General features: G+C 34.7%; 1 protein-coding gene across 1 annotated transcript; it reads right to left on the bottom strand.

The window, feature by feature from the left end:
- Positions 1-3,417: 3,417 nt before the first annotated feature.
- LOC149779319 (uncharacterized) lies at positions 3,418-16,457 on the bottom strand. Its single transcript, XM_089939932.1, has 3 exons — positions 16,245-16,457; positions 7,598-7,781; positions 3,418-4,992 (listed from the first exon to the last, which is right to left on the bottom strand). Exons 1-3 carry the CDS (start codon positions 16,419-16,421, stop codon positions 4,877-4,879), a joined length of 477 nt encoding a protein of 158 aa, XP_089796058.1. The 5' UTR covers positions 16,422-16,457; the 3' UTR covers positions 3,418-4,876.
- Positions 16,458-17,328: the final 871 nt, after the last annotated feature.

The following is a 17,328-nucleotide window of genomic DNA, read 5'->3' as shown; positions in this document are numbered from 1 at the left end:
CAGTGTAAGGGAAGTAACCCATGTTAATTAAATTGTACAAGGTACTTGTTTGTCATTTCTCTGTTGAATTTGACTAAAATGACAAGGTAATATTTTCATATCATACATATTTCCTTTTAAAACAATATGCTGGTAATTTTGGCCTCCGAGTCCCATCAATTAAGTATTATTCAATAACGCTACTGTTTATCAACACAGACCAATGCTTCTTAAATCGTACAATTGACTTTAGCCTCACATGGGTAATTCCTGTCATACTCTCATTTTTCTAAGAAGAATCAGTATTGGACTGTTGATTTATTTCACAAAAAGTTATATCTGATGTTTTGCATTTGACAAGAATATATGCAAATTACAACGAAATATTATTAATTGTAGTAATGAGGATAGCACGTGAATGTCTAACATCACAGTAATAGTTTAATTGTTTAGACAGCATCTTACAAGCCTGTACATGATACGTAGCCAGTGTAATATTTCACATACCCCACCCGCGATCTGTTGTGGGCAATATCTATGTCTGAATATATGTGTAATATTTACCGCAAATGTGATTTTGACATAATTTGCAGTGACAAAATATCAGATTTCTTTACCCGAGATCAAGGTGTAAATATTTGTTATTGATGAAAGTGGATCCAAATGTCATATTCAAAAGCAAAAAATAGACCATTGTCTATGTATCTCTTACAATAGACTATACACTGATTTCCTGACGCCGGAGTAAAAGTTTACATTTTATTGTGCAATTTTGCCCACTGATATAGCTTGCCTATGTAAGTAAACACACTTTGGTGCGGTTGCACGCCATATAAATGATTGATGATTTTGAAAATTTAATACTGAGATAATTCTATCTAACTGCAATTTTTTGGTTAGTTTGTATTTTTTCTAAGAAGCATCAGTATTGAACAGTATTTTGGGGTAAGGTTCTGAACTTTAGAATGGTTCTCTATTGATTTATTTCACAAAAAGCTCTATCTGATGTTTTGCATTTGACAAGAATATATGCAAATTACAACGAAATACGTGTGTTCTATTTTATTCATTCACGTCGCATGGTCTATGAGTGAATTCTGTTTGATATATAACTCAAGCATAATGGACTGAAGTTTAATCATTGTACTTTTTGCTCATTATTAATTGTAGTATTGAGGGTAGCACGTAAATGTCTAACATCACAGTAATAGTTAATTATTTAGACAGTATCTTACAAGTCTGTATATGAGATGTAGCCAGTGTAATATTTTACATACCCCCCCGCCCCCAAGATCTGCTGTGGGCAATATCTATGTTTGAATATAATATTTACCCCAGATGTGATTTTGACATAATTTGCATTGACAAAATATCAGAATTCTTTACCCGAGATCAAGGTGTAAATTTTTGTTATTGATAAAAGTGAATCCAAATGTCACATCAAAAGCAAAAAATAGACCATAATATAAGTATCTCTTGCATAAGACTATACACTGATTTCCTGAGTAAAAGTTTACAGTTTATTGTGCAATTTTGCCCGCTGATATAGCTTGCCTATGTAAGTAAACACACCAACTCCTAATAATAGTAACTCCATGATAACAAGTCATATCTCAATATGTTAACTGTGTCACGTGTCCAAATATTGTTCTTACATATCGCTCGTACGAAAAGCCTACGACTTTGAAATATAGGTTTTGCTACAGCTTTTTTGGTATCTGTGTTATCAGAGATTGCCAGAAGTTTGGGAATTACTGAAATATTCCCGTAAATAGTTTCATTGGAGACTAAAGGTTGTACAAGACTGTTCGTAAATTTACCTTGGTCAAAGTGTTAAACTTCAAACCACAACAAATTTGCATGCAATTATATGTTTATGCAATCAAGAGAGGGGATATAACTATGTCGACCATGGCTGTTTAAGGTATTGTTGTCGAAAATGGTATGGTCCGTTAACGTTTCGATATAAAACGGGGTAATGCAACAAGTTGTTGATACCATACTGCAGCTTAGATGCAAAACTAATTTAATCAGGCTGAAATGGTAGTTTTGCATTGCTTGCAATTATGCAAAATTGAGATGAGCTGCACCTGTTCAATATCCATTCACAAAATATATATGAATAGAGTTGCTTAAAGCTTGTGTTCACATGGACCATCTTTCTACGGCCACCAAACTTCAATGTTTGATTTCAGCCAACCAATGTGAGAATAAGAAAATAAAGATTACATAAGGAAATATCAAATATAAAATAAAAATTGATGGTCCCCATGCTGAAGGCATGTCATTGGAATGAGCTTTACGTTTGAAATGAATTATTAGTAATGTGATGCATATCAGTTAAAGACTGCACTTGTCAATTTGAATGTGTTTGTCATAACAAAAACTGTGTTGTACTAACTTAGCTCAAAGTAACTTAGTTCTTCATACAAGACGAAATGCATTTATACCAATCATCGCACCTTTGATGTTTTCTTTTTGTTTCTATTCTGATCAGAACACAAGCTAGGCATGTAGTTTTCATATTATGACACTGTTGTCTATGCTTTCGTTGTATTATTTCAATCTTGTCAGAAGATTTACCCAGTCATTCAATCTGCAAAATACTAGTTTACCTACATGTGATACCAGGCGTTTTTAATGAACTGATACAGGGATGATTAACCTCGAGGAGGAAGAGGTAAGGTTTAATATTCTGATTTCTAATCTACGTAGTCATCAAGCTGCAAGATACAACACATTTGTTTTAAACCGAAAGTATTGATTTATGATGCACTAAACGTACATCACAATTAACCCTCATAGAAACAAACTCCTTAGTGGATTTTATCGAGTTTGGACTCCACCATTACATATCTATGTTTCTAATAAAACTCTACAGATATGGGGTTATATATGTGGTTTGTATAAGCCAAAAATCAGACAAGAATAGTACGATTAAACGTTGTTTTGTGTATTAAAGTATGTTCTATGTTCCTCCATTTCGTATTTATTTTAGATGTCATCAGAGGTATGGTTTTAACATTTTCGGATTCATTTACCTTATATTCTTTTCTCTATGTGATTGTGCTAGTATCCAAAAGATAAAATTGCATACGATTTTGTCATGTAGGTTGTCCCCAGACGACTAAATCGCATGTTGTAATTAAGTACCGTAGTTTCGATTTCTTCTGCCATTCGATACACTCAACGTAAGGTTAATTATTTCATCTTTACAAAGTTTACTGGAACGCTAGGAAAGAGCTTCGAAACCCATGTCTAATCCTTCTACTCGATCGCCTCTCTCGTGCACCCAAAACAAAACGTTTATGATTCTTATTTTCAAAGCTAATTTATGCCTTCATTGGGGTGTAAACTGCAATGCTTTAAATATTTAATACGCTTGTTTCTTGCAACATATGTGATCAGGAGGTTTAACTAAAATTAAAAACGCATAAATTATTTTCCGTTGTTATCTTTTCTTTAATATTTTGGATTGCAGATATGACATCCAAACGCCGTCCAAATACATGGAAGTTTTTTACTTGTGTTTTGGATTGTAACGTTTCTTATGTCAAATCTAATTAAAAATGTCAATGACAAAGTGTGAAGTAGCTGGGTTTGACAAAGTGTATAGTATTTGGGTTTGACAAAGTGTGAAGTATCTGGGTTTGACAAAGTGTGAAGTATCTGGGCTTGACAAAGTGTGAAGTACCTGGGTTTGACAAAGTGTGAAGTATCTGGGTTTGACAAAGTGTGAAGCATATGAGTTTGACAAAGTGTATAGTATCTGGGTTTGACAAAGTGTGAAGTATCTGGGTTTGATAAAGTGTGAAGTATCTGGGTTTGACAAAGTGTTAAGTATCTGGGTGTTTTCTCTCTTTTTTAAGGATAACTTCTATATACTCCGCCCCCCCCCCCCAAAAAAAACTCCTTATGAATAAAACAGAAGCATACTTCGTTTTGCCGGATAACACTTTGCACATTTTGACATTTTTGCTGAAAACTAAGTTACTATTTAACGTAGATTTAAATAAATTAATACAACTTATGTATAATTCGCCTTCACAATCCGTTTGTCTGGCTCTATTATTTGTGTATCTTTCGTTCAATTTAGCTGACAAAGAAACTCATTCAATTTTGATTCATTTTATTTTAAGCATATAGTCAAGCGTTTTAGTCTGACATACGACTGACTTCTTTCTTTCTAGTAACAGTTGAATACACACTTCGCAATTTGCGTAACATGAGCTTTAAGAAAGGTTGTTTACTAATTGTAATATTTATCGCATATTCCTCGCATATATCGTCATTAAATTGAAAAATAGAACGTACTGTTTAAGTATGTGGAGACTCAACTGGTGCATTCTTTGTTAATAAAATGTTCGTATGTACAAGGTTATCAGGCAAATTAGTAGGAAATGCCATGTTATATTAATTCACTCATCGTAGGTGTTATGCCTGGATAACCGACAATGTCAAAATACGCAAAAAATGTTGTCCGATTAGCGAAGTAAGTTCATTTTCTATTGAGATGGGGCAAGTTGGGGGTAATCGTTCGGAACAAACTTTGTCAAAACCATTCTCAATCAGATTATAGATTAAACGGTTATCGTCGAAAAAGTCCAAAGGCGTGTTTGGATAGTGTTTGGTCAACTAACGCTGCCATCCAGATTTTTATCAATATACAAAACAAAAAACTATTTGCATTTTCATTCTAGCTAGACAAATTTGATCTGCATTTAAGTTCCAACACGCCCACCTACCCCCCCCCCCCATCACATTTGATTTTTAGCAATAACATACGAATGATCGGACATGGACATATAAGTTGTCTATGCTTTAGACGTTATTTGCATTATGGCAATGATCAAGAGCATTCCTTCCAGCATAACACCGTCTTTTGTCGTCATACAAACTAGCCGTGAACCCAAAGTGCAAAGGTAAAGGCACCAAAAGAAGCTAGGGAAACCACAGTTCTGAACATGTGTTTAGTGTTCCAGGCACGAATTTTCTCCCGAATCCAGGATTCCCCTATAAATAAACAAAGACAGGAATTAGATAGTAGTATGGCAGTATATGCATATATTAATACAGTAGAAACAGAGTTTGTGACAATAGTGCATATTTAAAACAAGGGTAAGATTCTAACTTTCAGTTCAGCCTTAAGGCTATTTGAATTCCGGGGAACGGAATGGAATGGAAGCAAAGTCAGTGGTTTTCAAAGCATTCATTTTGGCATAGCCTATAACGAACTTAACCCAGGTATGCCTATTTTAAAGTATATCTGAACATTAATATATTTAATGCTATTTTAAGTACATTCATCTTATATTATTAATCACATTATGTATTTATGCTCGACATTAATTATCTATATATGTGTCCATTTCATTCCACACAAAAAATATTACGCGGAAAATGTAATGCAGAACGGAAGGGGACTAGATAAAACGAGTAGAGATTTCTGTACATATACATAAAACATGAAAACACATGCAATTTCAAATAATTTTAATTTTTATGAAAATTAAAGAAGCTTATAATTTGTACTTATTATTGGTGAACATGTTTGTAACATATCAGGAACCCTTTGTTCTACTAATCTCTGATCTATTTTTGTTGTTCAATATATGTGAGAATAAACGAACGTAGAAAACTAGGGCATTATAGTAGGCTGATGGGTTGGTAGTAGGGATGCGCAGTAATACTGAAACGCCGATTTACTGCGATATATTTTTCCGGCGGTACATAACGCGGTACTTTTTCACTATAACGGTACTTCGGTACATTCCAGCAAGAAAAAATGTACGAAAAATTCCCGAGTAAACCTTTTCTTAACTGAATCATATCAAGAGTATGTTTCATTTTTTATGACAAAATAACTGTAATTTTTTCCACATTTAAAAAAAAAAATAGCTGTATTTGCCACTAAATAATTTTGAATCGCCATATATATATATATATATATATATATATATATATATATATATATATATATATATATAATCTTTAATAATCACATAGTTGACACGTATCACGTATGCCAATAGGGTGACCGAGTAGGATGTTTCGAAAGATAATCGGACCAAATCCACATTTCGAAACATTTCGGATTGAAGAAATACAATTATAAAAATCGAACATTAGCGTCTGTTAATGTGTTAAGTTCTTGTATTCCTTTATTCGAGACAGAGAATCATCCACCTATTTTCAGGAGAGTACTTTTATCAATAGTGAATTTAAAGTATAAAATATCTCTAGTCCGCTAACTATTTTCTCGTTTGTTGAGTAAGTGTGTGTTTTTTTAATACTAAACCTCTTTGAGAAATATCCTGCCTGGTTGTTGGCATCGCAATCAAAGTTTTCATCTCTATTATATCACTAGTGTAGCTAGTAAACTATAGGCATAAACATTTCCTTTCTCATTAAAAAAGTTCTCCATATTCAGCGTATGTACGTTGCATGCTACTTTGTATCAATTTGTACGCCACATTTTAAGTCGAGGGAAAAGGCAATTTTATAAAAGGACGAAGAATGCCTTGTATTGATTCCAAAGTTATTGGAAAATAAAATCACAGAAACCTAATATCATATTTCTGTTTAAAGGATAGACTCTCACTTTCATCACGTCACATAAAAGTTGTTGCTTGCTAATTTTATCGACTTGTGCATTAATATTAAAATGTTTTATTAAAATTTGCTAAGAACTTAGCTCCCATTCTTATACTTTATTTGCATTTCTCTTTTTCTCACAAATGCACACACAGAAACACAAAACATTGCAGTTTTCCATTTCCTTTTTTAACTATCCACCTCTTTAATTGGCTTTAAGTTAGTATCTTTCTGAAAATGTAGTAAGGTAACACATAGCAACATTTCTCTGAGTATTTCCGTATCCCCTCAACAATAGATTATTCCACTCATGCCTACCGAGTCCCACTTCAAGTATATTGATCCTTCTGTTACATTAGAAGTATAAAAGGCATTTTTGAAAATTTGAACACCTTACTAAAGTTTACATTGTAGGAAAGTATATGAACTCTTGACCGAAATCTATACCGAGTGGTCAGATACAAAGAGAAAGCTAGATTATCCTCCCATCCTGAAGTAACTGCTTTTTCTACAGATAGCACTTTCGGTGATTATTTTGTTTCTATAGATTGTCATTCAGATAAAAATTCGTTCCGATATTAACTGAGTCCTCTCAAACGAGGCTCCACTGTTCCTGAACATGGTGTGATAATCTCCAAAGACAAATCCACCACAAAGTGCTCGGCCACAGTCTTTTAACTTTCTAAGAAGGAGAAGATTCGAATTTGATTTTACAAATACTGGTTACTGTACTTCACTTCCTATATAGGATGTCAGCCTCTGCGTCTTTCTATTTTCTTGTTTAATTACCAAAGAATGTAATTAGTTGCTAGGAAAGACTATTTCTCTATTATGTATGTACTTTCTGCAAAGGAATGCCTGCTTTTTCATTACATTAAGAATTCACTTTTTACATATTGGTACATTGTATGTGCGTTTTGTGTCTTTTTTTAAACAAAATACTTTGACTATTCTCTATCGATGGGTAACTTTTCAAAAGTTTGGTGAGCGCAAACAAAAGCATGGCCTGTTGTTATCGTATTACCTCTTTTCTCTAGACAGTCCTTCTCACATAGTTTTCCGATATCTGGGAACATGAAGAAGATGGTCCAAGGCCAAAGGCTGAGGAAGGCAGTAGAGGCAATGAGGTACATCTTGCACTTATTAGTCGGAACTTCAAAATAGTAGGCGCCATATCCACATGCTGCTCCCAGAAGAACCAAACCGCCCTAGTAAGGTAAATTATAATGTCATCAATACTGTAGTTATAATTATTTTATATTTTTATTTTTTATCATTCGCATCCATATTATCATCTACATCAACACGTTTAAATCAGTGGGTCAGCTAAAATTTGAGCAAAGATGCCTGCATTTATTGTTTTGTCCACGTGCATATAGTTACAAGTCTATGGTCTCAAAATAAGTAACAAGAATGGGAAAAAGCAAAACGTTTAGTATAATTGAATATATGATTTATTTTCCTAAATTACAGAAGTGAAAAATTAAAAACCACTTACAGTGTGATGATTAAAATCCTTAAGTCATATATGTTCTATCAATTCCAAACTATAGGATATTCCAAATGATTTCCAAAGGTATTCCGAATGATGGTCAGTAATGAACTGATGCATCAACAGTAAGGAACAATCACTGTGGTATAATCTCATAATGTCTTCAAATGAATTCGAGATAATCCGTGAAAGTTAATAAATCCAAAAGGTCATTGAATGAATTCACAGTACTTCCGTGACAGCTATTGCAAACCCAAACACTTTGAAACATTTCAAGCATTATAATTGCAACAAATGATTAAATGAAATAAATAAATTCCTTTCTATGAATAACTTCCAAGACTGGTGTTTAACTAAGAATTTCTAATTCTAAGTATTAATTCTCTTATGTAGAATACTAAGACATAGGTACTAAAACGTAAAGATGGGTCAGTGACTCATTTACATCGGACCGGTAGACAGGTTTACGTGGTTTACACTAGCTGATCAAGAATTAGGTCAAAGTGACCTCTCAATAGAAATGATGTACTGAAATTGGAGCACGTGATGTCCGCCTGATTTATATTACATGTCAACCTTAGAACTTTATGATTGAATCTACGTACTGTATACACCACTCATCTTTAAAGAACAAACTACGATCGTAGTTTGTTAGTATTAAAAATATCGTTAATTAAATGACTCTTAAAAAGCTAGTATGAAAATAATACAAATAATATAAACATACAGCAATATACAATAGATACACACGTGCATGTAAATGTCTGTAGTACGGTTGGTTGTGTGCATTTGTGCATGTCTGTGTCTGTGTCTGCGAGACAGGACGAAAGAGAGATAAAGAAGAGTAAACCCGAGACAAAATCAAACTTCTGTTTCCTCTACTAAGGTTATCAAATTGTACTTGCATGATGTATGAATTATTTTCAAACACCTCAGTTTATTTCAGGCAGTTACAAATTGTTAAAATTTTCTGGCGCGTTTTCTTATATGGCGTGTTATTGGTGAAGCTAATAGTATCGGACACTGGAAGACATCGCAGGAAAATACAACACATCCAACTGGATTTGTGTTCACAAGGTATTTAATAGCTTCAAAGCATAGTTCCAATCTATGAAGCATTTAGGTATAGGTTTTTTAAAAAGCTGAAAATCTCCAAGATTTAAATTCATTGTTAGGTTTGTAAAGAAAGAAACTATCTTTAACAACCCTTTGTGGCTTCCGTGTACCTATCGAAGCTTTGCCGTTAGAAAATAGTACCTGGTTTTCTTCCTGTCATTGCATACAACCAGGCCTAGAATGACGCAGTTAGCTGAATAATCCTCCACGGGGGGTGGGGGTGGGGAATTTTGAAGACATAAATAATATTCGTATAGGTCACTTATATCAGAAAATGAACTCGAGTTTTTGAATGGTTCTAAATTACAGCAATGTCAAATGTAAGTTTCTTTATCAAACCTCAAAAGTACGCAAGGCATAACTCTCCAAATGAACACTTACACAAGAAGTAACTTTCTGGTTTAATATATTTATATCTTCACACAAGCTATGTCAAATATATTTTCCATCATTCAAGAGACTGTAGAAATGGTAGTTCACAACTGTGTTTATTTTTCTTTCTGTCTTTCTTGTCTTGAAATGTATTGAAGCCTTAAGAGATATTTAAACATATCTTCGTTTGAATCTTTACTATCACTAAATAACCATTCCTTCATTAGGTCTAAGGATAGCATGCTACACAAATCAAGCAGATAAAATTTCAGTAACTGATTAAATCGATCAAAGATAGATAGTGCAGGATCGGATTTAGATTGGAACTTATGTATAACGGATCTGTACGTAGCTATATTTATATTCGTGTAAGTTGTGTCTCAATCATGAATGGTATCTCCTAATTCATTTGAAAATAAGAATAACTTAAGAATTTTAATTAATTTTCAAAATTTTCTTCGCCTTAAATTTCTCTTGAGGACAGGGCGCCTGTGCACTGCATTACGAAAAAGGGGGCAATTCATCAAGTGCAATGGAAAACAATTTTGTCTTGCGCTCGATAAACTGACCGTACATTCCACGCATGCCTTTTTTCCGTACATAATAACTGTCCGTTGTGTTAAGTAAATGAAACATTTATTGAGCACCGTTGGGCTCGGGTCACATTTATTACTTCCGTTTCAGTACCCACGAATGTAGTGCGTCTTTTTTAGAGCATTTTTCCTCTAGTTTTGGTGGTGGTACAAGACTTAGATTTAGGTATTCTTTGTGTTGATTTAAAGGTCCTTGATTTTTTAGAATTTGATCATTATAGTGCGGTTGTCTATTTGCATTATGGCAACAATGCACAGTGAATAATTAGGCATTGGCTCTGATCTAGAAGCTGTGATCAATTGCGCATTGGTTTGTTTACAGTACAGCCTGTCAAAGAAATACCGGATACCTATGACAAAAACTTTGCCGTGAATTCATCTTTGAAGGTATTTTAGATTAACATATGATTTATTATGATTTGTTCAAAGTAGAAAGTTCAGTAGAGAGAAACAAATGAAGAGATTATAAGAAAAAATAATTGTGACCCGAGTCCTGTTCGCGATTTCTTTTATGCTCACTATATTCCCTGGCACTGATCTGTGATTCCTATAAACAGTACAATATTTGCCACTTTCTCTCGCTGTGAGTTTGTCAAGAAATCTAGCTCAGTTTAATGGTCTGTAATGTTGTACTTATCTATTTTCTATATATATACCACAACGTCTTCAAAAAATACAAAAATGTCCTGATTAGTTTCATAATTTTCTGCTTTAAATATAAACTCTTTTAACTGCCTATCTAATGAGTTTTGAAATCTCCGTATATTCATGATATTTGCAGTTTTAGCAACCTGTAAGCTAGTTTCTATTCTTGTCGGGAAACGAACTGAAGGGGGGCTTAATACCCTTCTTTCAGATTTTGGTATTTTTGTATCCATCAAACTCTCACATTTTATTAAATTACTATTCGCTTCAGCTAAATTTCAGTCTTTCGTGGTTAAATAATGAGTCTCTTTATACGATGTTCTTTTTATTAGCAGTTAATTCTGTTCTGTTTGTATTGTCTAATTTTATAATATTCACCATTATAACACAAGTTTGATTAAGTAATATTTGCGCTGATTTTACGTTTTTTTTTGTTGGGTATGTCCACGCTTCATTTGCTCAATGTTCTTATTTCGACAAAATTAAATGATGAATATTATCTCATCCAGTTATATTAGTTAAGTTATTTAAATATGGATCTGGGATTCCTAACGACCTCTAAAGCAAACTGTTGCATAAGCACAATTTCAAGTTTGGGATTGTTAATGACTACATTATTTGACATATTTTGGTTCTTCAGACTCCTTAGAATAATAATCTAGTAAAATATGGAACCCATTTCCTCCAGAATGTTTATAATGCCCCATATTTATCATCATATGCCTGCAAATTTCGGAGCAGAAATATACAATATAACTGCGGACGATATTAGAAAATTTGTTATTGCCTAAATATTCGCTATTATGTCAGTGAACATCGCTAGAAACAAAACAGTATTAGGTCATTATACAAAAAATTCAAATAACTTTCCTTCAGAATAATTTCTTTAATTTTATTCTTTTAAAGTTCTTTGAATTTTGGAGCAATCAATTATATATTTTTCATTTATTTTATCAAAATCAGATTTTCATTGGGTACGCTATTATCAAAGGTATCATAATATTCTTTAGTTTAAGTTGCACATAGCATTGTACCGTTTGATGTTGTCGTTTCTATTTGTTTTGAACCTTCAATACGTCATTTTTCGACGTACAGATATAACTCCTGCTCTTAATATATTAAGTCAACATTCTCTCCCTTTTTGTGGTCAACTTTAAATATAGGGGGTTTCACGGTTAGTATCTCCCCTTGAAAACACCAGAGGGCATCTCGGTGCAACTCACTTCCGGATAGTTCAATCAATTAAGATGGCAGATGTAGATCAAGAAAATGTGACAGACCGCTCACATTATGCAAGCAGGATCGATATTTCACCATCTTAAAAAAAATTCTATTAATATTTGATCAATTGTTTTACATCTTTTTTTCCCCCTTACTAACTTGCGCTGCTCCTAGCTTTCAAATAAGTATTCTCTGCCCATTTCAGAACTTCATTATCTTTCCATTACTACCTTATGCTCTAGTTTGTATTATTTGATTGTGCGAAAGTGCATCGCTGCGTAAAAAGTTCGTGTAATTTATCTCGCTTGAAGAATAATGAAAATATGTTTATCTTTTACAGCTTCAATCAAAGCAGTTAATAGAGGTTAAACGACAACGAAAACAAATTCAAACTTCTTAAGGTTCTTTTATTATTGATTTAGACTGTTGCTTTTTTATTAATGTTTATTACAGTTTTCATGAAATAGCTTGAGTTCTTTTCAAAATGCACAAATGTCAACCACGCTTGAACAGACAGGCGTACGTAAGAGTCTCCTTGATGATTATTTTAATTTTATTTCCTTGAACGGTTGGAAATTTTAGAGTATACAATTTGGAGAAATATCAGTGTTAGACACACTATGCATGTATATGACATTTGTGGCTCTCATCCATCTGCCTGCCTGTCTGTCTGTATGTCTGTCTCCTTTCAACTGGTGCATGGGTATGTATATCCTCGAATGAGTGTGTGTTCGCATAAGTATATTAAATAAGCATACTTCTGGTGAAAAACGAGTATACAATGGTGCTACGATAGAAAGAGTGACTGTTAGATACAGACAACAAATATGAATATTTGTGAGTATCCATTTATTATTTACTTGTAGAGCATGTTCTTACAAGCAGTCTCTTTTTAAAATCATATTGTTTGCAAATTTACATCCGGTCATGTGGATCAATATTGATTTAAAAGGCGAACCAAAGTAATATGACGGAATCTCAAATAATTGGATCTTTAAAACTTACATATTTGATGCAAGGAAAGTTAAACAGAATTAAACTAATTTTAAGAAGACTGTTCTATATGAATTTGCTGGTGGCAATCAGAAATTTTGTCTAAAGACCCCAGCAAATTTGAGAGTTATTACATGTCAGCATAAGAAAAGAAAAATCATGCTGAAAGTTATTGCATGCACCGTCCGATACTTGATGTTTCAAAAGTCAAAAAGAAAACTGACCTAAAAAAACGTCATTCGGCATGCTATTTAATCTGAGTATTGTACGATATTTACACCCAAATATGAATAAATATTCCGTCTGCATTAATTATACTCCTTTATCTTTATGAATACGATCATCTGAAATTACCTGTCTGACAAAACATATTTCTTTCCCGAAATTAGGAAGACGGCCCTTTAATGAAATTATAGATTTTGAGATTATAACTTTCGTGCCTAATTTTTACTTAGGCGTTCGTTCCTTTGGTATCGTTTGTTAGATATTCATATAAGTTGATCAACACTTTAGACCTCGTTTTAGGGTCAGTGACCTTAAATGGTAACATATCAATAGATGTGATTACTTCTTGCAGAAAGCTCATATATCACCTCTCTCTTCTCAATCCCCAAGGCAGGCATCACCTCAGTAATGTACCTTCCCTTCACCCTTAGAGAATTCATTATTCTTCTTACGGTGAACTAAGTGGGGTGCTCGTGTCAATAAATTCGAACTTAAATTCAACGGAATGTCCCATGTTTACCAGTATATGTGGTCGAATTCAACCTCACTGAATACTCCGAATGTAATTCGACCTGATTATCCCTCAGAGGATGGAGTACGCTGATGACTCACATTTAATCAATTTCGACTCATTAACCTTCGTGCTAATATTAGGGTCTTTCTCCCGGTTCCCTCAAGACCAGCATCTCAGTCCCGACGAATGAGTAGACTAGATAACATAATGCACTCCAAATACATTTTGAAAGAAAGTATTTAAGACTGATAGGTCTTGACCGTACATACATCGTATTGCTTACACTGTATATACAGTGTGTGTGTGTGTGTGTGTGTGTGTGTGTGTAGTGGTAATTCAAAGAGATGTCCCATTATATTACCCCTCCCCCTTTTTTCCACATAAAAGGAAATTCATAACCTATCGAGGCTTATATATTCCTATATATCAATTATGGTATGTCCAGACAATAACAATGTGCATGCGTAATCCAACGAATCTTAGAGAAATAAAAGCAACTTATTTTCCAAACATTTTCATTAAAACAGTAATGTACGATATTAAAACAACAAAACATACAACAAAATCAACAAATTCCCTTCTTGAAAATTGCACTGCTCCGCGGGTGGTGGCGGTGTTTATTAGAATAACTACGGTACTCTTATTGGTAATAAGGTGTCAGCTTATGATATAAAGAACACAACTATAGAAAGGCAAATCAGCCATTAACACTATGATCAGGTCTGTGTATGTGTTGTTGGACTTTTAACTGCTTTAACAATTTTATTCATATCGCTACGATATCTGCAGTGTGACAGTTTATAGAAATGTTTAGCACTGGGGCATCATGACTCAGACATGTAGCATCATGTCCCACCCAGTCACATTATCCTGACATCAAACCGACCAGTCCTAACACTAACCTCTTAATGCTGAAAACCAAGCAGGGTAAGGTCTAATTATGCGAAATTATTTAGATACAATGATTCTCGTTAACATTTAAACCTTGCGTGCACCTAACTTGAGGCCATACCTATCTCAATACCGTTTAAGGCCAGAGACAACAAAACGGTGTTATCTATTAAAGAACTATAACTACTATTGTGTGAATTCGCATACGCATATAAATTTATTTAAACACATTTGAATGTTGTAATTCGTATTTTTAATTTTTTAGTACTAAAAAACGTTGAAGTTTTTGCAACTCCTTTTTAAATATTCTTTACAAAGCGAAACATGTTGGCTAGATCGCATTTTAAGTCAACAAATCACCATAAAACGTTTAGTGTAGTTCTGTCAGTGACCAAGAGAATCAAGAGTCCAACTGAATACACATTTTCGTAATACTATATCAATTAAGACCTTCATTTAGCTAAGCGTATGTGCCTTCAATATGCTAACATGTATTTGTCCATGTTATGCCCCAAACTAAGGTTCCTGAATTTCTGAAAATTAAATGAATCTAAGATACTAAGATATAAGTTTCAAACACGGCTGTTTTATCTAAACATGAACTCTTGATTAACTCTAATCGTTCTCAAAAGGTAAGCATCATTTGATCAATAGTGCAAGAATAGACCTGTGTCTTTTAATAGGGCCACATTCTAAAACAGTGGAGTACATGACTAACTGGGGGTGTATTTTCTATAACGGAAGACATGTGAGATCTGAGGAGCAGACTGGGTCTAATACTTGATAGTACGTTCACTCGAAATAGACTGAGAACATGGAAAAGAAAATAAAGAATATAACTTCTCCGCTTGCAATAATGGCAACTATGTTCATGTTAAAACGTATTTGACTTGCTCATACTAAAATCAAATAAAAAATTAAGGGCCTGTAGTGGGTAAAACGAAATCTAAAGAGAACTAGATGGAGTGGCATGGTGAAGGAGGGCAGGAATTCGTCCATTATCCAGTCCCGCTTCTTGACCCAGCCATGTATCTGCAAGTTGTTTCTGTAATTAAACGATTCAACTATGATTTACAAACGTCCTTTTGACACCTTCCTTGAGGCAGGTGTTCGAAGCAAATGGGTTATTTTTCTCACATATTGATATACATGCTTGACGGCGTAAAATATCTGACAACTATTTTTCCAAGTGCGGAATGCAATAATTGTCGGGGCTATGAGAGAAGGTGACACAGTGGGAATTTTGCCTCGACGTTAGTGAGGACTGACTTGCAAATAAAATCTGACCTCACGCCATTTCTGTCTTGAACAATGAAGTAGAGAGAGAGAGAGAGAGAGAGAGAGGGGGATGGGTGGAGAGAGACTAATTAACATGAATTAGTATTTAAAAAAAGCAACCACGCATCTCTCTCTCTCTCTCTCTCTCTCTCTCTCTCTCCAACGTAAAACATTTGTTCAAGATGTGTTATGCATCGATTTGTAGGCCCATCCACCAACGTCTCAATTACAAACAGCTTATTCGATTAATCAAGCCTACGTGATCTTTTTCAGTGTTTCGCATTCAGGCTTTTCCGAGTGTGACCTTGCCTTAAGTGAGCTTTAATCTTACCTGAATCTTTTTCGCTCGATGAAAAGCGTCCTTCCAGCTTGCAAGAAGAAACTGTATGTCCAAATTAATCTTAGACGGGATATCCACCAAATTTATGTACATAGCGTTCCCTGCGAAAAGCCCCGTACAACCCACAGCCCCTAATTTTAGGGCATCTGCTAGAGCGATCGACTTCATTTCTGCCGGCAGAATAGTAAGAGCTAAGTGGGCGCTATTTATAGCCTGCATGACTCAAAACAAGGAGAATAATTCAGTCTGCAATTTAATTTCAGTAGCTCCCCCTTACAATTTAATATAAAGTAAAACATTTGCAAGCTTTTGACGTAGAATAATACAAAAAGAATATCATTTAATGTGCGCATTCCAGCGACTGTGGAGAGAGAGAGAGAGAGAGAGAGAGAGAGAGAGAGAGACAGACAGAGAAAGAGAATGAGAGCGGGAGTGAGAGATAGAGAAAGAGAATGAAGGAGGGAGAGAGATAAAGAGAGAGAGAGAGTGAGAAAGAGAGGAAGCGAGAGATTGAGAGAGCGAAAGAGAGAGAGAAAGAGAGCGATAGAGAGAGAGAAAGAGCGAAAGAGGGAAAGGGAGAAAGAGAAAGAGAAGGAGACAGAGAGAGAAGGAGACAAAGAGAGAGAGGGGAGATAAAGAGAGAGAGAGAGAGTGAGAAAGAGAGAGGGAGAGAGAGACACAGAGAAAGAGAGAAAGAGAAAGAGTGAGAGAGAAACAGAGAGAGAGATTGTTGTTGTTGTTGTTGTAGGGCTTAACGCCATTTTTCAGCACAAAATAGGCTATACATGGCGGCCAGTATTAATGGTGGAGGAAGAACCCGGAAAACCCCCGGAAAGAACCACCGACCCACGAGAAGCTACTGGCAAGCTTTCTCACATAACCACATTAGCCGAATCCGAGACTCGAACCGACGCAGACAGAGGTGAGATGGCAGTGATCCGTAACGGTGAGCGCTTTAGACCACTCGGCCACTCGGGGCCCCCAGAGAGAGAGAGAGAGTTTAACTAACCGGCATTATTACCACACGCCCCACCTGGTTTGAAAAATTTCACATTCTCGCTTCCTTTACTATACC

Source organism: Sinohyriopsis cumingii, chromosome 17, assembly GCF_028554795.1.
Source record: "Sinohyriopsis cumingii isolate HCF-2022 chromosome 17, ASM2855479v2, whole genome shotgun sequence".
Lineage (NCBI taxonomy): Eukaryota > Metazoa > Mollusca > Bivalvia > Unionida > Unionidae > Sinohyriopsis > Sinohyriopsis cumingii.
The sequence above is the reverse complement of the archived record's forward strand: the minus strand, read 5'-3'. Positions and strand labels throughout refer to the sequence as shown.

Coding starts and splice junctions, on each gene's coding strand:
- LOC149779319 (XM_089939932.1), bottom strand. CDS start 16,421: ATGAAGTCGATCGCTCTAGCAGATGCCCTAAAATTAGGGGCTGTGGGT. Junction 7,782..16,244: donor ATCGAGCGAAAAAGATTCAG/GTAAGATTAAAG, acceptor TTACCTTACTAG/GGCGGTTTGGTTCTTCTGGG. Junction 4,993..7,597: donor GGACTGTCTAGAGAAAAGAG/GTAATACGATAA, acceptor GTTTATTTATAG/GGGAATCCTGGATTCGGGAG.